General features: G+C 45.7%; 2 protein-coding genes across 25 annotated transcripts in view; one reads left to right on the top strand and one right to left on the bottom strand.

Moving 5' to 3' along the window:
* dclk1a (doublecortin-like kinase 1a) overlaps positions 1 to 3,177 on the top strand; it is a 42,238-nt gene extending 39,061 nt beyond the window's left edge. Inside the window, exons 14-16 of one of the 4 annotated variants that reach the window (XM_077020243.1) lie at positions 313 to 426; positions 791 to 864; positions 1,451 to 1,621. In XM_077020243.1, the coding sequence (XP_076876358.1) occupies positions 313 to 426; positions 791 to 864; positions 1,451 to 1,508 (246 nt within the window). In that variant the 3' untranslated portion in view covers positions 1,509 to 1,621. Of the gene's footprint in view, positions 1 to 312; positions 427 to 790; positions 865 to 1,450 lie in introns of all 4 variants that reach the window. The other 3 variants (XM_077020242.1, XM_077020245.1, XM_077020246.1) reach the window with 3 other exon arrangements.
* A 6,789-nt stretch (positions 3,178 to 9,966) lies between these two features.
* Positions 9,967 to 24,645, bottom strand: part of nbeaa (neurobeachin a) — a 100,851-nt gene continuing 86,172 nt past the window's right edge. For 4 of the 21 annotated variants that reach the window (XM_077020219.1, XM_077020226.1, XM_077020222.1 and 1 more), the window contains 28 exons: positions 24,483 to 24,609; positions 23,604 to 23,723; positions 22,254 to 22,387; positions 21,376 to 21,437; positions 20,028 to 20,092; positions 19,748 to 19,856; positions 19,427 to 19,593; positions 18,965 to 19,089; positions 18,620 to 18,766; positions 18,405 to 18,437; positions 17,847 to 17,983; positions 17,609 to 17,726; positions 17,165 to 17,267; positions 16,822 to 16,937; positions 16,484 to 16,596; positions 16,174 to 16,314; positions 15,425 to 15,544; positions 15,161 to 15,313; positions 14,669 to 14,836; positions 13,827 to 13,916; positions 13,064 to 13,256; positions 12,849 to 12,920; positions 12,398 to 12,553; positions 12,059 to 12,229; positions 11,859 to 11,960; positions 11,420 to 11,616; positions 11,166 to 11,317; positions 9,967 to 10,994 (listed from right to left, as the gene is read on the bottom strand). In XM_077020219.1, coding sequence (XP_076876334.1) covers positions 10,904 to 10,994; positions 11,166 to 11,317; positions 11,420 to 11,616; positions 11,859 to 11,960; positions 12,059 to 12,229; positions 12,398 to 12,553; positions 12,849 to 12,920; positions 13,064 to 13,256; positions 13,827 to 13,916; positions 14,669 to 14,836; positions 15,161 to 15,313; positions 15,425 to 15,544; positions 16,174 to 16,314; positions 16,484 to 16,596; positions 16,822 to 16,937; positions 17,165 to 17,267; positions 17,609 to 17,726; positions 17,847 to 17,983; positions 18,405 to 18,437; positions 18,620 to 18,766; positions 18,965 to 19,089; positions 19,427 to 19,593; positions 19,748 to 19,856; positions 20,028 to 20,092; positions 21,376 to 21,437; positions 22,254 to 22,387; positions 23,604 to 23,723; positions 24,483 to 24,609 — 3,482 coding nt within the window. In that variant the 3' untranslated portion in view covers positions 9,967 to 10,903. The remainder of the gene's footprint in view (positions 10,995 to 11,165; positions 11,318 to 11,419; positions 11,617 to 11,858; positions 11,961 to 12,058; positions 12,230 to 12,397; positions 12,554 to 12,848; positions 12,921 to 13,063; positions 13,257 to 13,826; positions 13,917 to 14,668; positions 14,837 to 15,160; positions 15,314 to 15,424; positions 15,545 to 16,173; positions 16,315 to 16,483; positions 16,597 to 16,821; positions 16,938 to 17,164; positions 17,268 to 17,608; positions 17,727 to 17,846; positions 17,984 to 18,404; positions 18,438 to 18,619; positions 18,767 to 18,964; positions 19,090 to 19,426; positions 19,594 to 19,747; positions 19,857 to 20,027; positions 20,093 to 21,375; positions 21,438 to 22,253; positions 22,388 to 23,603; positions 23,724 to 24,482; positions 24,610 to 24,645) is intronic. The other 17 variants (XM_077020223.1, XM_077020238.1, XM_077020225.1 and 14 more) reach the window with 11 other exon arrangements.

The following is a 24,645-nucleotide window of genomic DNA, read 5'->3' as shown; positions in this document are numbered from 1 at the left end:
CATTCTGATCATAATTTCCTAGATGAATAATGGATAGACAGTTAGGAGCTTAGAAATGACTAGTGATATTGCAACCTGTCAAATATGAGAAATGCATAACACATGAAAATTAGATAAAACAATGTGTTCCTAAAAATCAGCGGCTTGCACATTTTTGAGTCATGATCTAGCGGTATTCCGTATGCCTTAATCGCGAAACACATATTGTGACTGTGTCATTATGATGCTTTTGGATTTGCGTGCCTGTGATTTCATCCCAACATGGATGCTGCTGTATTGCAGTTTTGCTGAGCGTGCGCTCTTCTCCCACAGGATGAGGGCCTGTCGGAGAATGAGCACCAGCTGTCTGTGGCAGGGAAGATCAAGAAGCACTTTAACACTGGCCCCAAGCCCAGCGGCACCACGCCAGGAGTCGACGTGATCACGGTACTGACCTCAAATCTGCCCTGTGGTATTTGTTCCTAGATCAGCTCCTTGAGTACACAAATGACCAAAATGTCAAAGTCACTTTGGAAGGACAGGATCTCTAAATTGTTTAATAAACTAGTAAACATGTTGAACATCTAAGTGAATGAGCACATTAAATATATATATATGTCTGCCAGTGGGATTTACAGAATACAGACTAAAGAATAAGGTCGTCCACTGTTCTGAACAAAGATTTCCACTATAGTTTGTTGTACTGGTATGTGGCATGTCTGGAGTTTAGCTATGCACATCTGTGGTTTTGTGGGAGGGTTGTGTGTGGATGATGCTCCCCACTGAGTTGCGCTGGTCTCCCTGTGCACAGTTGGACCATGATTTTTGCGTCCAGAGATCAGGGTCGTTGGACTTCTACCAGCACCCGGGCATGTTCTGGATAAGGTAAATGCCTGCTTTTACTCCTGCAGTCTGACAACAACGTGCTTCATAAGCCTTGTCTGTGCCAACCAGCCCGCCCATACCAGCGAGGCCCCACCCACCAGGGGCGGAGTAGCACTGTCCTGTTCTCCACGTTTCACTCCATCAGTTCCCTGGCCTGCCCTTCTGTGTGGCCGGTGTCTCTGTTACTGTGTTGTGGTATTCATGTACTCTTCATCAAATGCTTACCCACACAGATTTTCAACACAATGCTGGTGTTTGTCTCACCTGTCTTGTCTTGTGCTATGATGTGACGTCAGTTTGAAAGCATGCGGCTATCATCAATTTCCGTCTTACTTTTGCGTGTAGTATATGTAGTAAAGGGGAACTTCGCAAGTATCTAGTCGAGTATTAGAATTTAGAAATTATCTAATGCTATTTTGATGTGTATGTCCAACAAATTACATTGTCATTAACTGGAAATCATGGTGTTGATGTCTTACACATCGTTTCACATATCAAAATGAGGAAAGTTCTCCTTTAACATCACCCTTATCTGATTCTTTAGTGAAACTCTGGTGTACAAAATGTCTCCTCCTCCCTCCTGTAGACCACCACTCCTGATAAGAAGGGGCAGATTCTCCGACGAGGACGCCACCAGGATGTGAGCTCACCGCTGCCCTCCACCCAGCCGCCCTGTAGCCTCCCCGCCCAGCCCTCCACCCCACACCACCGCCCCGATCTACAGCTGTGCTCCCTGCCAAACCACCCCTCCCCCTCCCCCGTCTCGGCCACCTCCACGCCTGAGTCTGAAGACTTTTCCGCCTGCTCCACCGAGACTGTGCGCTCGGCCAGCTCCCCCTTCTAGAGTCGGGGGGTGAGTGGGAAGCGTGTGGAAGGATATAGGAAGGGTTTATGAGGATTCGGAACGCGCAAGTGCGGAAGACCGCGGCCGATCCGCTCGGCGGCCGGAGCGATGATGCAGGTGTTGACTGCCACCTGTGGAACATGATTATAGTTAGTCAAGCCTGGGGGAGGGGACTCTGTGAATTACTTCACCTCATTATGGTTAGTTTTCTTATTTATTTATTTATTTATTTATACATGATGTATATGTTTTTTTAAATAATTGAAGACAGGTTCTTGTTGCTCGTTTAATGGAGGCCTGCATGAGGCTCATCTGTGGCGACGCCTGGCTGAACTCTTCTTGTGCTTTCGAGGTTGGAGCGGTTGCCTGGGTGTTATGTGATTATTGCGGAGGCAGTGGTTGTCACGTAGCGACTGCTCGGGCGATTTATCCGCCGAGCTGTTAGGCACGTTGGCTTGGGGCAGGAGCATCACCTCACCTGACCGCTGCGGTTTAGAAACTTAGAGCCAGCGCTGTTCTGGCAGGGCACAAAACTCTTTGGTGTCCCTCACAATGTCACAGTAACACCACCCTCCTCCACCCTCCTCTTCATCATTCCAGTGGTAAACTCCAACCTTTGCTCTCCTTCTCCCTCGGACTGCAGCTGAAGGTGCTACGTGGCACAGAGAGCACGCTGACACATGAGATGGGGACCTGTTTTTTTGTAATCGGTGTAAATAATATGATTTCAATTATTTTGATATTGACAATATATTTCTTTAACTAGAGAATATAGCAATCACATATTTCATTGTTTCTCTGTATGTGAGTATATTGAACATAAGCACAAGTGCAATGGCTTCTCTTTCCTTTGAAGAGGCAGACGTGAAATAAACAGTGTGTCACTGGTTCTGTGCAGAAATACTGCAGTGGACAACAGGCATGCACCGGAGTGTGATGAGGTGCGGTAGAGTTACTCCTACTGCACCAGTCCACACCACGGTCCCCTCACGCTGCACAGGGTGTGGTAACTGAGTACTGCCACAGCATTACCGTTTAGTCCAGTATCCAACATATTAAAAACTGTAGCACAAACATTTTTTTTTTTTTTTGGATGGACTAAAACCTCAGAGGCTTTGGGACAAGGAAAGTGGCAACTGCGTGACTGCCGTGTAGATGAAAGCCACAGAGACCCAGAGAGAAATAAATAAATCAATGAACCTACAAATGTTTGTATTCCAATATATAACCTGCATTTACATTGAACTTGACAGTGTAATAGCTTTAAGGACTCAATGACCTGCTTATACGACATCCTGGAAAACACCAACAAATCACATTTTGTGCACTTTCAGACATCACCAGACCAGTTTCACTTGTGTCTACATGATTTGTTACCAGATGTGATGAATATTACATGAAATGATGGCAATTTGTGCCTGGTTAGGGCTGACTGTCACATTGAAGCCAATAAAATACTTATGAAATTGTGTGGTTTAACATTTATTGCATTTGCAATAAATTACATTTCTTCTTTCTTCATGATTAGATCCGAGTGGCTGTACTTTGTGTTTATGTTGTAAACTGTGTTTATCAACTTTTAACCAGTAATTAATCTGCATAAGTTCCACTCTACCTACAATGAAAGTGAAGTAAATCAATCCATTGTTTGAAGAAAGCAAATCATCCACGTATTAATGCTCACTGGTATACACAGCCCTATTGTTTGTTTACCAAGGAGTGTTGATAAAGCAAAGGTCACATGGTTAGGAATACACGCTTCTAGAGGGGATCCAGATGACTTCAGCATACACAGTAATGCAGTTTCTCAATTATTCTCAAAAACATGACAGTTGAATATAATAAATATATGTTAAGATAGCAGGAATTGAGCATTATCTAATTATATCTAAACATCTTGAAAAGATTGATAAGTTGAAAAGATTGAAATCTAGATGTAAATAATTATAAAGTAATAAAATTTGGCTGGTTTGTGTTACTATGGGGCACTATAATTTGTTTCTAAACTGCTGGTTTCATAAAGCTGAAATTTAGCACATTGCTTCTGTAAGCTTGTTGGAAGATACTTAGAAATGACACAAAAAATGAAAGAAAAACATTGCTGCTATTAGCTAAAGAGTATTCAGTGGGCATTTCGCAGTCTCAACATTAGCCAGGTTACATGTACCATCTACAGACCAATGGAATATAACATTTGGCCAATGGTGGGTGATATTTCTGATTATCTGTTGCACATATTATTTTAGGCACATGCACTCAAATCATGCATCCCAGACAACTTTTCAAATACTACTATGTGCAATACATCTTATCAGATGTCTGATACTGCATATTGTTTGCAATGCAAACTAGCCCTACATCTCAAACTAACCCTACATCTCAATCTAGTCCTACATCTCAAACTAGCCCAACATCTCAAACTAGTCCTACATCTCAACTACATATCAAACTAGTCCTACATCACAAACTAGTCCTACATTTAAACTACATCTCAAACTAGTCCTACATCTCAAACTAGTCATACATCTTAAACTAGCCCTACATCTGAAACTAGTCCTACATCTCAACTACATATCAAACTAGTCCTACATCACAAACTAGTCCTACATTTCAATTACATCTCAAACTAGTCATACATCTTAAACTAGCCCTACATCTCAAACTAGTCCTATAGTCAACCTCAATAAAGGGATAAGAAAAGTCTCAAAAAGTGCAGTACATACTGCAATAAAGCAAACATTAGTTTTGCAATGAATATCACATTGCACATTTGACCCAAAATTGCTGTAATACTAAGGCCTTCAAGTGAAATTTTTCAACACATGAACTCATTGATGTCCCAAGTGTTAATTTCTACTTTCAAACATTTGAAAATGCTTCTGCATGCTTAGATAAAGCTAAAACTTTCCAGTTTTACAATGAATAAGACATTGCATATTTGACCCCAAATTGCCACATTACCAAGGCTATAGCCTTACCTTCAAGTGAGAATTTTCAGCCACACATTGCAGTTTTGTTGTTGGATTATTTGGTGATGTGTCCAGTTATCCAAGTACTACTAATTCCATCTCAAGTGGTAGCCATTTGTGTTAAGTTTAGAAGTCTGCTTGAGAACAAACCTGCATAAACGGTGACTTGAGTTGCAGTTGACTGTATGTCGAATACATCACAGCATACTCAGCAAGATCATTTTTGAACTGTTCTACCAAGATATAGTCTAGAAATCTTCACCTTTCAGCTATGAAATATATTTCTCTCTCGCTCAAATTCTATAAACATCTGAGACTATCCTTTTCTAATATTTTCTAATTAATATTATAAATATATAATATTAATGCATTCAGGAGCTCTTCAAATTGTAGCTTTTACTACTTCATAGTAAGAACAACAGCATCACACACACACACACACACGCACACACACACAGCTTTAGCCAATGCAATGTACTAGCATGTATTTGCAGTGTCTAGATGTGAAGGTGAAAGGTGGTGGAATGTGGAATATGGTGATGACAGAGCGTACAGAAGTGTGTCTTATAATCAGTGCTTTACTAATACAGATAAAGTATGTATGATCAATTCCAATTGGTGGTTGAGAGTGCAGTGCCGAGCATTACCAATGTGGCAATGTAACAACTGGTTCCATCATTGATTTTGTGGTAACCAGTGGGGAATTCCACAAAGCAGGATTTCTCAAATGAGCCAAATGAATTAAGCTTAATGACTGTCCAATAGGAATGTCACTCAGCATTTCTTTATTGGGCAGTATTGACCTTGTGCTTAATTAATTTGACTAATCTGAGAAATCCTGCTTCGTGAAATAACCCCGGTCAAAATAACTGGATTAGGGAGAGAGAAGGAAAAGAACAAAACAAAGATCTCGGCTGCTGCAAAGATTTTTGAAAGGCCCAGTGATAACACTGTTACAGATGAACAGATATCACAGAAGGCCACAACAAGCTCCCATCAGCAAAAAGTTGTGTTTTGCATTTTGGTAAAGTTTTGCACTAACAAAGGACAAAGCCTCACAAGGAAGATCAAGATCTGAATAAGCCAGCAGGTTCCAAAAGATACATAAAAGAGACAAGAACAGAGACAGAGATTCAGAGATGAATGCGACAGACATAGAGGAAGTGTCCGAGAATAAACATGTGAAAGAGGCTAGAGAAACGTGAAGAGATAGAACGAGAAAGAGAATGAGAAAGAATGAGAATTGAAGGAAAATTAGAGGGGACAAAATCATGCAAGACCTGACCTGAGAAAGAAAGGAGAGGAAAATAAAATGAAAGTCAAAAATGTCTCAAATAGCTGAACAACACGAGAAAATGAATGAACATGGGGAGAGAGACAGAGAGGAGAAATACATTTTAAAAATTTGCACATACAAGCAATGGAAAAATGAAGAATTAAGCAGGAGATTAAAGAGATTGGAATCAGATGAAGCATAAATGGGAGAAAGATATTGAGATAAGATATTGAGATACAAAGATATTGAAAAGACTACATTATTGAGATAAGGCAAAAAAAGATAACATTGAAAGAAAGAGATGTCCATCTAAAACAATGAATTTTCAAAAGCTCTGTAAAACTAGGCAAAGCCACACCCAAATATACACACTGCATGAAAAGTGAACAAGCAGACAATGACCCCAAGGCCAGACAGAAACAAACAGGCTTGGATGGAGGCCCTACTAAAATAGAGAAGGTAGAGTGAGGGTTTCATTACAAGCTTCTTAAAACATTTAAAAAAAGAAAAGAAATAATACAAACTAGATAAATTGGTCCTTTCAATACAAAATGTAGTTTGGTGCTTTGACTCAGCTGTTATTACTGATGCCAAGTACAATGAAACAACATTAACTGGTACAAACAACAGTGGTTTTCTGGGAGAGGGCAGAGAGGTGAAAGAAATGACTGAAAGACTGAAAGTGTTTGTAAGAGTCAAATTCTTGTCCTTACAATAAAGTCTAATAATAATACAAATATCTTGCACTTGTAGTTAATGTAATAGAGACTCTCTATATGACCAAAGCTGATTCTGGTCTCTTTATTCCATGGAGCCCTGAGCTCATAGAGAGACTGACTGGACAGAGAGGGCTGGATCTTGCACTGGGGCTGAGAAAGAGGTCAAATAACATCTACAGTTTTTCAGGGCTTATTTGGAATCGTCACTTGGAGGTGAGTACAATTCTGGTTTTTGTTTGACTTCCTGATGGTGATCTATTTTAGCAGCTGTGGCTCTTCCTCTGCACTGATGGGTAGGAGTAAAATTGGGTAGGAAGATTGGTTTCTCTGCACCAACGTGTGGGAGTTGAATTTGCTTTAACATCTGAAAACCAGGTGGAAATATTTGGACATTCTTGGTGTTAAGTCAGAATATTCTTCTGCAATGTGTGCACACTTTGTTCTCCTAAATGGGGGGTAGGGGGTATTGTAAATCCCAAGCCAGATAAAGCACCCCTAACCTGGATAGATAAAATGATACTGGGAAACCAACTGTGCCATGGAGGAACAAGAACCAAGCATCTGTTATTTTATCAGTGCATGTGCTCATGAGGGTTCATTTCAGGGCATAGTCATAGCATGTGTCCTGGACAGACAGGAAGATCTCCAGTACTGCTGAGCAAAGGTGAATTACCTGGGTTTCATACTTATATCAGACGGACACACACTGGCTGACAAATGTGTGGACATTATCAGAAGCTTCAAGCCCTCCACCCCATCAAAGGAAAGTATGATGAATTTTTTGGAACTATCCAATCTTGGGCTTGAGCTCATGACAGTTCCTGTTGGTGTTGATAAGACACTAATCATTGTATGCAAAGCTGAGTCTTCTGATCGGACCACATGGTCAGCTGGACTGATGTCTGCCTCCTGCTCCTGCAGGTTACCTGACTACAGCTTTGTTTTACATCTCTACGTGTGTGAGCGCAACGCCAGGGGTGTTCGCACTTCAGCATGGTGGAGGTCAGACCTGTGGCATATCTTTCCAAAACTCAATAATGTGGTCCAAGGCCTTCCTGAGCATTTACGTGCATCTGTCATCTGTCTTTGTATAAGATGCTGAGAAATTAAGTGTTTTCACATAATTTAACCTTACATACTTGTTTTCAGGAAACTAAGTGTTAAATACATCTGCTATACAACCCATGATGGTCCAGACATGTGGCATTTATGAAAAAAGGCACAAGTAATCCGACTGTTAAACCTTCTTCTCTGCAGGCTTCATACTCCATCAAAGACCCTAAATCTCTCCACAATTCAGCACCAACACTGGAGAGACATGATTGCTCCTTGACGATTGTTGGCCAGTTATGCTGTAGGCACAATTTAGCGCATACTCCTTTGGAACATGAATCGTACGTTTGTGTTGACAACTCCTGTTCCAAACCGAGAGATGGCATCTTCTTATGTGGCTATGCTGTGTGTACAATGCTGATTGTGATTTTTGAAGCCCACTTTTCTATACTTCTTGGCCCAGACGGACAAGCTGGTGGTTCTGATTCTCATATGTACTCGGTCCAAGGACAACCCTGTCACTGTTTACACAGTTGGTACACGCTTGGTGGTGCCCATGACTTCAGATGAATCTGGCCACAAAGGGAGTTTAAGGCAGCTGACAGTAAGCCCATCTCACATTCTAGTCTTACTGCAGAATTATTGCAAGCATGCACACTTCTGTCATTTGGTCTACATTAAGGGACATGATATCCCTTGATGCACCATTTTCATGGGACGTCTCATTTTGCAGTAAAGAGGAGTATAGAGAATACAGAACAAAGTTTTTACATTAAGGATTGCAGACAAACAACAAAAAATTACCATAAACATGTTTAATTTGTGCCCAAATTAAATAAAATTGTAATGGTAATAAAAGCTGCTAAAATGCTTGAATCTCTTTTTAGTCTGTGGAAACTGTCCACACACACACATGCATGTGGACCATTCAAATTAATGTTGGTACTTACACTTAAGCTTTCTTAATGGCCTGAGCGTGAAATGCGCAAGACGCTGAGCAAAAGTACCAAGAAATCACCATTTTAAGTTTTGGTGGGAAAAGTGGTTACCACACTTTTGGTATGGGGACAGCCTGGGTTGTGTTTATATTATACTGTGTATAGGTTATACTGCTGCATCAGTTATACTGCTGGAAACTCTGAAAAAAACACGCTTAAATGGATCCATGTTGTTAGATTAGAGAGGTCTCCATTTTGAAAGTGTTGTCAGGATCTTTTTCTCTCTCTCAGCTATCTATCTCTATCAGAACTTTTCATACAGACCACAGCTCCCAGAAAGGAACAAACACCTCTAACGGATATTTTGTTTGGTTTTATTGTAAATACGACAAAAAGGAAACAATTTTATTTTACAGTTATTGATTTTTATATATTGGCATGAAGTAATATTTAAACATTTGAAGAGACACCTCTTGTGAGCTTCTGGCTTATTCAAGTTGCTGTAAATGCATGAAACAGCAGATGGGACGCTGTGTTCATCAGGTAGATCTTTAAATAAAGTTTAAATAAAGTTCCTTCCTTCATGGTCTCACCAATAACCGTAACTCTCCTCTTTACAAACAGTACACAAAATAAATTATAAACATATGCAATGATCATGTCCACCACACAAAATAAAAGAACAAAATAGTTTTGCTAATGTACAAATGGAACAAAAATGTACAGTACTAACCACTCACCTAATCACAGGCAGAAGTGCACATGACCTCTGTCTCACGCACACGCACGTCTATGGCCAATGACAAGATAAAAAAAAAATCAACAATCTCTTTGCATAATTTATTATTTCTTTCATTTCTTATTTTTGTAACTTTAAACTGACTCATTTACATGTTTGCAAGGAAACAGATACATTAGATTTCGGTATCATACTGTAGATTCAAAAATATTGTTCTCAAACCTTTCTTGAGGGGGAGAAGGGAGTAAAGAAACTGCCTTATATTGAAGTGTATAATGTATTCTAAATATCTTAATACTCGTATAAACCAAACTTCCCTCCTGAAAAGCCTTAAGACCTCTACTCCTCTCCTGGCTACAGTTATGATATTGCTTACTGTGGTTGTGGTGTTACAACAGAACCATTACACATGATTTTTATATTGATCAAATACAACAAACATCAATGCACAAAATCATACAATGGGGGGAGGGGCGTGTAGGGCCTAAATGTGGCTGTAGAGCGAAAATAAAACCATTACATTAATAAATTATGGTTTATGGTGCGAAGTGGCAGTACAAAAACTTGGAACATTATCATAAATAATCAGCGAATGAGTGTGAGAGAGGGGTACTTTTATTTTGAAACCTTTTTTTTTTTACTCCATGAAGTCCCTCTTGCATGCCTACCTGCCTTAGCCATCACATTATGTACATATATGACAAAACAATTACCAAATATACAAAGAGGAAAACGAAGGCCGTTTTCTGATAGGACGTCACCTCTGAGCTGCACTCATCCCACATCACCGTCATCAGCGAAAGCGCCATCATATCATTATTAATACACAATATTTTACATACAGCAAGTCATTAAGAAATTAAAGGTGATGGAACCATCCGTAGAGGAGGGGGAGGGGCGTGTGGGGTGTGAGACCTCGCCGTGGAGAGCAGCCCGTGTCTGTGGCCCCCACCCACTCCCTATTTACAAGGACTGTGTTCAGCATCGCCCCTCAGCCAGGAGCCCCAAACCCACCGACCACAACCAGAGGAAAAGCATCTTTTGTTTTTGTGGCTTGGCGGTTCACCTCAAAGACGTCGTCGAGGGCAGCTTGTGGTAGGAGACGCGTCCTCTCCTGCCACGTCAGTGCTTGGGGGAGGGGGGTGTGTGTGTTCGTATCGGGTTATGTTCACAGTTTGCAAACGAGAGGACTTCAGGTGACCTACTGTCGTAAGAGGGGGGCAGAAAAACAACCCTTGGGTTCTAGGTTACAGCAGTTAAGTCTGAAGGTTCTTACAGTCTTACAGTGCTTCTCTGAGCTTCACATCATTGGACATCTCCACACACTTCTCCGCTGAGCAGTGGAGGAGAAAGACCCATATCTCCTAGTGTAGGCCAGTAGGGTACAGACTAGGACTTCTCACACTGCCCTCCTGCTCTCTCTCTCTCTCCTTCCCTCCCTCTTTCTCTCCCTCTCTATCTGTCTGTCCGTCTATCTGTCTGTCCTCTCCTGGTGTCGCCCTCAGTATCTGTTCTGGTGTTCATAGTGCCAGCGGTTGAAATCAATGTTGAATGCCACGATGCTCCCAGACGCCATCCCAGTGATCAGAGTTCTGCAGACACACACAACGCAATAAAGACATTTCACAAACAGTTAAAAACCATAAAATGTAGCTATACACTACAATTATCTATTTGTAATGAAATTGAGATTTCGAATTTTTACAACCACCATTATGGGCAAGACTGGTGGTCGTCGTGACCATTGCGGTGGGCTAAATCACCTCTGGTCGTGGGACAGGTCCATGGCCCTGATGCCAGCGTCACAGCCGGGGTAGATGTAGAGCTGTTTGAAGTCGCAGGCCTGCCACACCTCCACCACGCCGTTATCCCCTCCGCTCACCAGGTTCTGCCCATCGCTGCTCAGCAGGATCGCCTGCGACACACAGGGGGACTCGTCAGGACTCGTGGACGTCACCGTGCTCGTGAGACACCCACAAAGGTTTCACGGGAGTGAAACTCTGAACTCTGCACTTACTCGTGTGGTGTCGTTGACGTCCATTTGGGCGAGCAGCTTGCCGTTGATACTGAAGTTACAGAAACGGCCCCTCTCATAGTAGATGATGCAGTGGCCCTCGCTGGACACCGAGATCAGCCGCGGCCTCTGGCAGTTCTCCGGGCCCTCCAGGGCCCGCAGCAGGTCTCCCGTGATGGTGTGCACCAAGCATGGCCCCTCTGACATACACACACACACACACACACACACACACACACGGAGGAACACACACAGGCAGACACAGGGATGGACAAATACACACATTATTTATTTATTTTTTTTGTTAGTTTTAGTTTTACTAACAGCAACTATCTCTGCAGACTTATATGAAAAACCAGCTCAGCAGAAAAGTGCTTATCTAAAACTCCTCATAAATAATACACAACACATTCATCACACAGTTATCAGCATTTGGACCGACCTTTGGCTCCACTGATCACCAGTCCCAGCTCAGCACACACAGACACACACACAACCTCGTGGTCATGACCGGTCAGGACTGCCCTCGGGGCAGGATAGTCACCTACAACACAGGAGGAACCAGATCAAACACCAGGAACCCGCTGGAAAGGCGAGCGGAACCACGGAGGCCCGTTTTCCCCGTGCGCTCGGGAAACTCACTGTTGTTAGGATTGTCTCCGATGATGTGGTGCCGTCCACTCCAGTACCACAGCAGCAGTGTGGCATCTCGTGAGCCCGACACGATGTAACAGTCGCCGCCAATGTAGGACTCGGAGCGGGCCAGGCAAGTCACCACGTCCCAGTGGCCAAACACGATCTGGGTGAGCTTGCCTGGGGGCGGAGCACAGGGGCCAAAGGTCAGGAAGCGCAGAGAGGAGGAGACTTCACACATTACATTCACATGTTGGTTGGTAATTAATAGATGGAGCAGTAGTGGCGCCAATGGAATGATGCAGCACACACACACACACACACACACACACACACACACACACACACCTGTTTCTGTGGAGTACACTCGAAAACTCTTGTCCCAGAAGCCACACACCAGGATGTAGCGATTGTCAGCAGTGACCACGAAGCAGTGGGTGTTGATCTGAATGCTCTGGTCCACCAGATCCGTGATCTGCCGTTTATTCACCCCAGAGTTGTTGGCTGAGATGATAACAGAAGAAATAACATTCATTTGGATTTACAAGCAACAGACAAGTAGAACAGCAAAGGTTCAACACTAAAGACAGTATTAGTTATGTCTTATGTCTGAAATTTATATTCATTAAAAAACAACACTGACGATGCAAATGTGAACCTTGTATAAATGTGCCTTCATCCCAATCCACAAGTTATACATAAACATTTACTGGTGCCATTTAGATTAACCGGTGTTACTGGTTACTAAAACATAGCATCAAAGCTAATGTGTCATTCTAAGTGTTATTCGTTCACTGACCTATCAGAGGATCCATCTCTATAGGCAGGTGATGAGCCTGTTCTAGTGAGTACCCAGGGGCTCCTCTGAGACCTGTGGGGCACAGAGGGGAAAAAACTACAAATCCCAGACCTGCAAAAAACGGCCCCTTAAAGTCTGAAGCAGCGCGGGACAGGTCACTTCTCACGGCGGTGGAGATGTGGAGATGGTGAGGTGTGAGAGAAGAGGTGCCTCACCGACGGTGTTGTGCCAGCGGTTGACGGCAAACAGGCGGCTGCAGGTGACGGTGACAGCGGCCGGCACGCTGAGGTGGGGCAGCGTGTTGGCGGCCACGTGGGTGACGGGCGAGTTGGAGGGGAACTTGAGCACCATGATGACGTCCTGCTGCATCTGATCCTTAAACATGAGTGGACTCTGAGGAAGGAAACACTGGTGAACGGAGAGGGGGAAAGAGAGAGAGAAAGAGACGGGGATAGAGAGAGAGAGAGAGCAAGAGAGAAGGACATGCCGCCAGTGAAGAAGACGAGGGTGAGGAGGAATGAATCAAAGGAGAAAAAGAGGGAGGGAGAAGGACAGGGGAAGACAGGGAGAAAAGGGGAGGAGAGAGAGGTGTTAGAGTGACACAAGGCTGAGGAGGTCAGACAGGGGCTGTGGGTACCGGGGGGAGCATAAGGTGAAAGGGCAGGTGGGCAAATCTGGGGTCACACACGGGAGGGTCTGGCAGGACTGGACCATGCAGGAACCACCATGGACCAGGACCTGTGGAAGTCACGTTACGGTAGGGATGCACTCTGTCAGCTTCTTACACTACAGAATTGTTTGTGATCTTCAAAACTGGGTCAAATCTTTATCCTTGACACATTGTAACCAAAATCCATCACAACATACAATTTCTCAAACAGTTCTGGTGTCCTGTAGCTTAACGGTTACAGCAGGCTGTGTGTGGTACACTGTGTGATGGGGAAGATCAGACGTGTGTGTGCTGTAGTGTGTGCTCACCAGGTGCATGGCAGAGCTGCGCGGGGGATGGGGCTCAATCAGCAGCTGGGAGGGAACCTGCCCAAATGTCTGGATCTGTGTCTCCATGGACTACAGGAGGGGAGAGAGAGAGAGAGGGAGGGAGGGAGGGAGGGAGGGGGAAGAGAGAGAGAGAGAGACAGGGAGTGAGGGAGGGAGGAGAGAGAGAGAGAGACAGGGAGTGAGGGAGGGGAGGAGAAAGAGAGAGAGAGAGAGAGAGAGAGGAGAGAGACAGGGAGTGAGGGAGGGGAGGAGAGAGAGAGAGAGAGAGAGAGAGAGAGAGAGAGAGAGAGAGAGAGAGAGAGAGAGAGACAGGGAGTGAGGGAGGGGAGAGAGAGGGAGGGAGAGAGGGGGAGAGACAGGGAGGGACAGAGTGTTCCAAGTAAATAAGACAACAGTGTTTATTGTTCAGTTCATGCTGAGTCTCTCCTGGTTCGTGTCTAATTAGGAACACACACAAACACACACGCACACACAGGCACGTACACACATGCGCGCACACACTCCCGTGAGGTTTCACTCAAGCCAGATGCAGCGAGGAGCATGAGACTTCCGCCACCATGGAGAGGCAGCTGTAACTGGAGGAACAGAAACCAGCAAACAGAACAGGAGGGACAATAAAACGCTGAAGCAAAAGGCGACAGACCGACACGGAGCGGAGTGCCAGGGAACAGACTGTTCTGTGGAGAACATCACAACGAGCTGAAAGAACAGCCTCATAAACCAGCCTGAAGATCATACTGCAGCTTCACAGTGGCGCAGTGTGAAGAGACCACGGAGATGCACGTCAGCCACGCCCAGTGGAGCAGCGAGGAGCGTCTCACCTCTCGCAGCTGGGGGTCCGTGATGGTGTCCAGATTGACGGAGCCCTCGTAGGACGTGTAGTGGAACACGTTGAGGGCACGCACGGCCTCCGGGCCTCGCTGCTTGTAGCCGAAGATCAGGTCGATCCACTGGTGCAGTTGGCACGACACAAACTCGCTCTCCAGAGCCTGAAACCGGGACGGGTCACATGATTCTTCGTTAGTGAGGACCGAAAACCGGCTTTTAATTCCAGAGATGAACTGTAATTTGGGATTAAATATTACAGGAAGAGAGATATATCCTCAACCTATAGAAACACCTCCAATATTCAAGGCTATGGAAGTATACACGTGCCCCTGCACATCGCACACGCCCACACACACCCACCCACACCACCACAGCCCCACAGGAAAACCTACAGACACACAGACATTCTTCCTCACACAATCACGAGTGTTCCTCACACAAACACAAGCGTTCTTCCTCACACAAACACGAGCATTCCTCCTCACCATCCTGTTGATCCGGACAAAGTCCTCAGGCTTTTTAGCCCAGACGGGCAGCTCCACGTCGCAGACGGGTGTTCGGTCCTCTCTCATACCCAACTCGTAACTGTTACTGTTCACAAACATCTCCGGGAGGTAGTAGAACTCTGGGATCAACTCCTGACACAGGACAAAAGAACAAACAGTCAACGTGGTGCAGGGATTACTTAAGGAAGCCCTTCAACAGCAGCAGCCGGGCCTGGTGCCCACATGTTCAGAACCCCGACCCACCTTAACATCAGAGGTGTCCCTCTGACAGCTCCTCCAGGACCGCATGATGCCCGAGAACGTTCGTTCTGGGTGGTCAAACTTGTTCTCGTTCCCATTCAAGTAAAACGTAGTGAAGGGTTCCTAGTGCACAAATAAGGGCAGATCGTGAGGATTGCTGAATGCTACATACATGTGGACTCTGTGCACTGCCAGTAACTTTAAAGCCTCCTGGTATGTCTGCCATTATGAATATTTTCTGTATTGAGGACTAGATGTTTTCTGAATACTACAAAGGACACTGGGTAATTTGATCAGGAGATCAAACCAGCAAGTAAAAAAAAAATCAAACAATTGAAAACAGCAAAAGTGCACTGAGTGTTGGACATGGTACAGTATTTTGTGCAATACAAGCAGACAAGGCACAGTGGCGTTGGACAGGGTATCGTATTTGACAGGGTACCGTATTGGACAGGGTACTGTATTGGACAGGCTACTTTATAGATCAGTGGACGGTCCGAAATTGGACTTAAATATAATGGTTTTATTTTGACTTTGCAATACTGCGGAACACTACCGTATACAGTAATAGATGCTGTATAAGTGGAACCAACCTGGAGCAGTGAAGGATTATACAGCGTGTGGGATTATACAGCATGTGGGATTATACAGCGTGTGGGATGAGACAGCGTGCGGAATAATACAGAGTGCTGGATGATACAGCGTGTGGGATGATACAGCGTGCAGTAGGAGTATAGAATGGGAGCACCCACTATTCTGTGGAGCCACAGCAGGGTGGAGGCAGCGGTGGAGTAGAGGGCGGTGTAGTGATGTGGTGGGGTTCCATCTTCCTCCCACGTCTCGTAACGCTCAGCATAAAATGCCGCCCGCTTTGGATTCAGGGCTCCAATTGGCTGAGAGAAACAAAATGGCAGACCGTTGACTCTAACCCAAAAATGTGAGACTTGCAAAAACTACTCACTCATGACATTTAAATTTTTTTGTCATTTTTAGAAGATATGTGATGTTCAAAAATGACCTCAGTCATGTCCGTGGGACAGCAGTACATCAGGACGGTCCTACCTTGGACAGGTCCCTGAAATTGCCAGGTAGAGTGAGGTCCAGTTCTTCAGACTCGTAGTTGGTGAGGACCCAGGGGAAGACCGGGTACTGGTTCAGATCGTTATAGGTCCTCCCTGCACACAGCCCACGTAGCAGACGCTGAGTGAGTGAGGACGTCTACAGCAGCGGGCTCTGAGCACATGCACGTCTGCACCAAAATCACAGCTACAAACGGCAGCAAGACCAGTTTTGTTTGCCTGTATTCTTCCCTTACTGGTTACAAATCACGAAAAAGGTGTTTCCTTCCTGTGACTAATGTAGAAAACGAGGCCTTTTTTTTTGAGGTTGTGAACTCTCACCTGCGATGGTGTTGAGGAACATGAGGTACTCGAAGTTGGAGATCTCCCGCCTCTGCCAACGCTGCGTCATGTTGGAGGATTTAAAGAGCTGCCGTGGCGTGGCCAGCGAGATCCGCCTGTGGACGGACAGCATGGTCATGTAGTCGAGGAACATCCGCAGATGTTCACCTCAGCTCCTTGTTCCTATTCAAACTCAAACGCTAATACGCCAGTGATGACGGTGAAGTTCTATTTTTGAAGAACTGAGCCCGATCAGAGGCAACACCTCCATGTGAATGTGGTAGTCTCAAATATGTGCTTATACTTTGAGATACTTGGTGAACGTCTATATGAACCATCCTACCTTGCTTGAGGAAGGCCATAGCTGGTGCCTACACCCACTCGCGGTAAACTGTACACCACCTTTTTGACTGTAGCCTGGTCCGGGAAGTTAAACATGACGGATGCTATAAAGAGTTTGAAGAATAAATAAATACATTTTTAAAAAGGGACAAAAGGTGCATAGATTACCAATGGTGGTGTAGATTATCAGAGAATAAAAGTGGTGTAGATTCAGTGTAACAGTGGTGTAGATTATCAGTGTAACAGTGGTGTAGATTGTCAGTGTAACAGTGGTGTAGATTCAGTGTAACAGTGGTGTAGATTATCAGTGTAACAGTGGTGTAGATTCAGTGTAACAGTGGTGTAGATTATCAGTGTAACAGTGGTGTAGATTATCAGTGTAACAGTGGTGTAGATTGTCAGTGTAACAGTGGTGTAGATTTAAACACTGATTTGGTCGTCTTACTTCTATTGGCCATGAAGACCTCCAGGCCGGTGTTCTGCAGCAGGTACCTTCTAGAGAACACAGCTCTGATCTCGCTGAACATCCATTTCCCATGGAGTCCCTCAGAGTACGCCAACACCTACACACACACACACACACACACACACACACACACACACACACACACACACAGTTGAGACTGAGCTTTTACTCACAGCCACTGACTGTTCAGGCCCACATGCTTGGAGCAGACACACACCTTTGCATCTATCTTCTTGAAGGTGGGATCCTCTTCATCCACCTCAAAGTAAATCTCAGTGGTGGTGATGGACAGGGTTCCTCTGGCAACAATAACAGGAGCTACCAGCTGGGCAGGTGTGCTCAGAACCACAGGACCTGAGAGAGACCAGCCCACCCATTATTAAAATGTCACATTTGTTCTCGACACGGTCCTCAGATTATGCTAAACACATTCAAACAGACTTGTTGTCAGTTAAAATGATTTGATTTGCTAATCAAAGAGTTCAAGATTAGTGAACATGTTTGGTTTGTTTGGTTTATTCAATGTAATTAATGTAATCAAGGATCTCATCAGCTGAGTACGTTACACACAGTCACTTTCACAAAACGAGCCTGTCCCGTTAGTCCCTTTTAGTAAATCAGGTTTGGAATGGTCAGGTGGTCAGAAGCAGAGGCTCCCATTGGCTGTGCAGGCCCACACCCCCTCCCGCCAAGCATATTCAAGAGCGATCCACCCAATAAACTGGCTGTACGCTTCCTCTGTTAGTGCATCCATCAAATTTAGGAGTAAACTTGCCTCTGGAGGTAAATACTCTGGGACGAAAAGGCACTAGAAATAAAGTACACATGTAAACGTTACCAGAAACATGCACAGAACACCAGTCTCTTCAGTAAAGGAGCCAAAGGTGTGAGGACTGACCACTTCAGTTACAATGGTGCTACACAGGACTAAGTCAGGGCCTAGCCAGGTTTGGGATCAGGGTCTTTTTCTCCCCCGAGTGGGTGAGGTACCTGCTAGATTGTCAATCTCCTTCTCCTGCAGCAGACTGACCGCGTCATCGTCCCCTTCAAGCATCAGCTCCGTGTCCGGGTTCTGGCTGACCACCGACTGGCTCCGGAACATCTTCTTTGACTTCATACCCTCCTCTTCCTCAGGGCCTGTGGAGGTAGCATTGGGGCTGCTGTGATCTGTGGCCATTGTGTCAAATCCATTTATCATTGAAAAGACTCATTTATCGTCTTATCTTATTTTGGAAATTCTGACCACAGGACAAAACTAGCTTGAAAATGTCAGTACACTACCATCATGTTTACATTGGTAAACTATCACATGATTATATTTTCATAGCCACTGACCATAATCCTCCAGGGATTTGAGTGACACATCTGAGTGGGTGGAGCCAAAAGCATTGCGTACGAATCTCCGCCTCCTCCGCAGGTCGTCCTCCCAGTAGTCCAGACGCCAGAAATCATGCAGCTGGCTGGAGAGGCAAAGCACACCATTTTTTACGTCCTGAGACTTTTATTTTGTAGGGGCAGGCTTTTTTTCAAAATCAGAATTTATTAATTATACTGGTCAGGTTTATAAGGCTCATATTTCATATTGAGTGCATAATCCATGTCATTTCATCTTTCATATTCGCAGTTGATCTGAAATTTGAACATGCTATGGTGATGAAGGCTATAATATGCTTTCATTCATTTCCAATAAGATTGTTGTGTCTGTTGTTTGAAGGGCACAAACAGACAGAGGTCGGGTGCACTCAGGGACGAACTTCTGGGACATGGTGCCCCATGCTCTGTGTTTATTGGCTGTACCTCTGGGACATGGTGCCCCATGCTCCGTGTTTATTGGTCAAGATGTTTAGAATCTTCTGCTTCAGCTGATTGGCAGTCACATGATCTCGGTGTTTGGCTGCGCTGATCAAGTGATCACACATCTTCTCCTCCTCCCTGCGATCGGCGGCGTACTGTGCACAGTTTGACTGAGGATGGCAGAGTTGTGTTTTGTAAAGATTTTTGTAAAGATGAAAATGATATGTACTGTACATAAACATGAAAGAGCGCATGTATTTCAAAACCCATGCGCGCGCGCACACACACACACACACACATACACACACACACACGCCAGCTGACCTCAAACTCAGCATGCTTGTGGACATCCTCAGCTCTCTGTCTGTTGAGGATGAATTCTGCTTCATTGGCCACTCGCACTATGTGGTCCTTCATGGCATGACACAAGAGCCTGAAACACACACACACACACACACACACACACACACACACACACACACACACACACACACACACACACACACACACGTTTATTTTTACTTAATGATGAGTGATGGCATGAAGGCGACTCCCTGCTGTGTTTCTAGGGTACATGTGACTCCCTCCACGCCCGTGTCCCTACCTGCCCTCGTTAATGAGCTCGATGAAGGCCAGTCCCGCGTTCTTCTGGATGGAGTTCTGCCACTCCTGAGACCCAGAACAAAGGAATGTTTAGCAGGAGATCCATCACGGTAAGTTATGTGCAGCGGGGGAGGAGCTGTATGTGCACTGGTTTATCTTACGCTTCGTAAAGTAGAAAGAGAAAACAAATGAAACCACGAAGGCAGTATCTCAACACCTCCAAAGCAGACGGGCTTGGAATCTTAACAGAGCAGACACGAACGCTCCTGAAAGGATCTTTCAGAGGTTAGTATCAGAGGTGGAGGGTGGGGTGGAGATACGGTAGTTCAGGATGCACTTAGACAAAGCTGCTGATGGTTCTAGAAGGACGCGTCAGAGGAAGCTCAGGTTTCCGTCCTCTTCCTGCCAATCAATATTTTGGGTTGGGTTTCATCCCTAGAGCCCCTAATGGAGGGTGAGTGTGTAACACTATCGGAGCTGATATGGGGGATGAGGACAGAAAGGATGATGGGAAGCAAAGGGAGGAGAGAAAGAGGAAGAGGAGGAGGAGGAACCAAGGGCAGGATGAAATACAGCACTTGGACTTTCAACACGGAGCCAACAGCGCAGAGCTGGAGTAGATGGATGGAGGACGTTGGAGATTCAGGGGTTCTCCATGACCAACATACTGCAGTAGTAACAGTAGTGACCATAGTAATGTCATCTCTCCTACATGAGATGTCGTTAGAACATGGAGGAGAATGGAATCGGCCCAAGGTAAGACGCCTCTCTGCTTTGGATCAAACGCTTCCTTGAAATCACAGCAAGAAAAAAAAAAGATGTTAAACTAGTGGTATAAATTGTCTCATGTTTGCTCTCTGTTTGAAAACTGAACAACTGTATCCCACTTGCTGAAGCCGAGTAATGTTTACATTAGAGCAATTTACCACAGTCTACGGTTCACGTGTATTCCCTCCAGTGTCTCTCTGGAGCCTTGATGTGTCTTCAGTAGCTGTGTGTAGCATCGGTGTGGAGTTATTTTACTGCGGTTCTGGCCCGTGGCAGAGGCCGAGCTAATGGGTGGGTCTGGGAGCTGGTGCGTGCGCACGGGTGTCATATGAGAAGAGACTGCAGGGCTATTGGAAGCTTTTATGCGTTTCTCGGCCATATAAAGGAATATTTTCCCAGAATCGCTCTTCAGAGCCCTTTGACTGTGTGTGATAGGAGTATCGGGCTTTACTGTAGACAGTGTTTCGCCTCGCGTCGTCTAGCCGATCAGGACAGCCGTATGCTGACACAGCCCCAGTGCGGAGCTCAGCAGCTGTTCGGAGGCGTGGAGATGTGTGCGGCTGAAGTGCGGTAGTGTTTACCTGAGAACATAGCAGCATGACGAGCTCCACCACCGACGTGCTCGACTTCATACACACCAGACCTGCGGTGCAAAGGAGCCAAGAGGCACATTTTACCATCTGCACACACACACACACACACACACACACACACACACATACATACACACACACACGCGCATACTGCTGCATGTGCTACACACACAGACGTCAAGAGAATTCATTACAGTAGCGAAAGGCCTAGGAACTTGTGCGGCAAGCTGCTTTCTACTGTGACATTGTAGCAGCAGTGAAAACGATCGTGCGAGACAGACAGACAGTAAAGACAGACAGACAGTAAAGACGAGGCAGGTACACAACTCAGTGCAGCACAGTAGGGGGGGCAGCAGAAGGGAGAAAAGAGAGAGAAAAGAGAGAGAAAAGAGAGAGAAAAGCAGGATAGGGAGGAGGAGGCTGACAAGAGTGTGGAGGACAGTGAGACTGTGACAGGGACATGGGACAGTGGGACAGAGACAAGCAGCAGGTGGACCTGCTCCACAGGCAGATCTTCAGTGTCCCTGACTCTCATCTTCCCACACGCAAGATACACTTTCCTCAAGATAACAGACGTTGCATTATAAACGTGTCAAAGCTACCTTTCACACGGCACAGCGTGGAACTGGTGTAGGAACGCTGCGTTACAAAACCCATGAACACAAAAGCGTTTTCCTCATTTCTGATTCGGCTAGCATGAAGCTCTAAACTGAGGTGTAAGCATCGTTCCTGACCTCCTACCTGGGTTGATGGTGTGTGTGTGTACGAAGCAGTCAGCGCAGCAGACGCACACACACGTAAATGGCAGACAGTGAGGGACTCCACAGAGACGCCGGAGAGAAAGGGAAAGGAGCACTATACAGCACCTGTACCTTCAATGAGCAGCTCCTGGCCATGGCTACCCAGCAGGGTACGGGACAGGAACGGGGCGAAGTCCACAAAAATCTCCCGCAGCAAGGGGGCGACCTTCTCCAGGGCGCGCTCCAGTTTCGTGGTTATACTGCAGGAGAAGAAGAAAGGGGGAGAAAGAGGAGGGGAGGGGAGAGAGAGAGAGAGAGGGAAGAAGAGAGAGTTGGGGGAAGAGAAAGGTAGACAAGGAGAGAGAGAGAGAGAAATCTTGATGGAGTACACAGACAAAACAGATGAGCATCTAATTTTACTGGAAAAGTTTAACACAGATCTATGCACTATAGCACACCCACTCCTTCCTGCCCCAGTTGGTTAGTGCGTAAGAGTTAGTTGGTAGGTGGGCATGGTGTTAATGTAGCTTACAAGCGCTGTGCTAGGACTCCACCACAAGGGGGAGCTGCAGAAACGGCAGAAACTTCACAAACACAGCTACAACAGCACACCTACCCCAACTAGAGTCAGTGTGCTAAGATACAAGCTCAGCTAAGCTACGCTAGGGCTATAGCTTGAGGCTATGAATGCCATATTCAGGTTTGGGTGGCTCAGTGGGAGGAGATGCTCAGGAAAGAGAATGTAGCATCCATGATGATGACAAGCTTACAGTACAAGCGCACTACTTAGCCAATGCAGTTGTTAAGCAAGTCACAAAGGAAGAAAATAAAGGATGTGATTCAGTCCCACTCTGAAGTTGTGTTCTACAATAAGGAGGCCAGAGGGATTCGGCAGAAAGTGGATGAGAACTAATCGAGTCGGCAGTTTTCCAGGGCGAGGATGAAGTGAAGGTGTGAGAATGTGATGTCTGATCCTGTCTACAGAGTGGGAATGAATCAAAAATGAGACAATCTGCAGCTGGCCAGATAAAGAACCCCCTCCCCTCCCAACAGCATCCACCTCACTGTCAGAGAGAGAGAGAGAGAGAGAGGGAGGGAGAGAGAGAGAGAGGGGGGGGGAGGGAGAGAGGGAGGGAGAGAGTGAGAGAGAGAGAGGGGGGGGGGGAGAAAGGGAGGGAGAGAGAGAGAGAGAGAGAGGGGGGGGGGGAAGGGAGGGAGAGAGAGAAAGGGAGGGAGAGAGAGAGAGAGAGGGGAAAGGGAGAGAGAGGGAGGGAGGGGGACAGAGAGAGAGGGAGGAAGAGAGAGAAAGAGGGAGGGGGAGAGAGGAACACAGAGGACAGGATAGAGAGGAAGAGGGGGAGAGGGTAGAAGAGAGAGAGATGATAGAGAGAAAAAGAAAGAGAGAGAGAGAGGTCAGGGAGGTGCTTGCTGTCGGGTTCACAGGGCTGGAGGCTGGACTAGGAGAAGCTTCCTTGCCTAAGACACTCTCCTGCATCTCTGGGGGCTGTGTGGAATCCTGCCAGCGAGCTAAAGGGTTTGAGCTCTGGAGGGGTCAGCCCGGTCCTCAGTGGACACGGGCCCACGTCACCAAACGCACTGCAATACAAACGGGCACAAACAGATGGCAGTCACAGGCACTTTACAGTCAGACGCTGGTCCTCACAGGTTTAGCTAGCAGAACAGTGTAGTGAACTCAGCTTGGCTTGGTACTGATTCTTAAGGGTGTTGTTGCCCATAGAAGTTAACGCTTGTTAATTGTTAATCTGTATGTTTATATAGGACAGAGCTGTTTATTTTAAACACAAAGATATGTTTGTACAAAACACACTCTTTATGGCTAGTAATGGGCAGCACTGTAATATTTAAGTCATTATATAAAACATCTTCACACACAAATCTCATGACACATTAACATCCATGATTTGCAAGTTTTGTACAGACTTCAGCTGAGGCCAGCACGCCATCTAGTGGTGGCTGATGGACAAAGAGTCCTTTGCTGAAATTGTTAACATGCCCACAGTGTCTGGGGGGGCTTTCTTAGAAACTCGCACAACAACAGTAGACAAGCTTTCATTGTGGCCAGTCTATTATGGGGAAGCCTGAGTAAAGTAACGTTAGGGCTATGAGGGGAAGAGAAAAGATAAAGAAGGAAAGGAAGAAAGAATAAAATAACGTGGGGGTAAATAAAGGAGGGCAACAGTACAAACTGAACAAAGCAGAAGAGACAGGCTGAGCACCAAAACAATAAGGAGCAGAAACAGGAAGTGACTCACTGCAGCAAACGCATGCTTGGGGAGAAATGAGAGGGAGATGGGGGGGGGAGGGGCGGGGCTTGGGAAGGCGGGCGGGGCACACCTCATGTTCTCGACCGTGTCCTCGGGCATGGGTGCCACCGTCTGCACGGCAGGCAGGTTTTTGCTCGTGGCGCCGTTCACGAAGCTGGAGGAGGAGGAGGAAGAGGAGGAGGCGGAGTCTGTGGCTCCTGTGGGAGGGGATTTCAAAAGCACTGCAGTGAGGG

The sequence above is a fragment of the Brachyhypopomus gauderio genome, chromosome 10 (genome assembly GCF_052324685.1).
Source record: "Brachyhypopomus gauderio isolate BG-103 chromosome 10, BGAUD_0.2, whole genome shotgun sequence".
Lineage (NCBI taxonomy): Eukaryota > Metazoa > Chordata > Actinopteri > Gymnotiformes > Hypopomidae > Brachyhypopomus > Brachyhypopomus gauderio.
The sequence above is the reverse complement of the archived record's forward strand: the minus strand, read 5'-3'. Positions and strand labels throughout refer to the sequence as shown.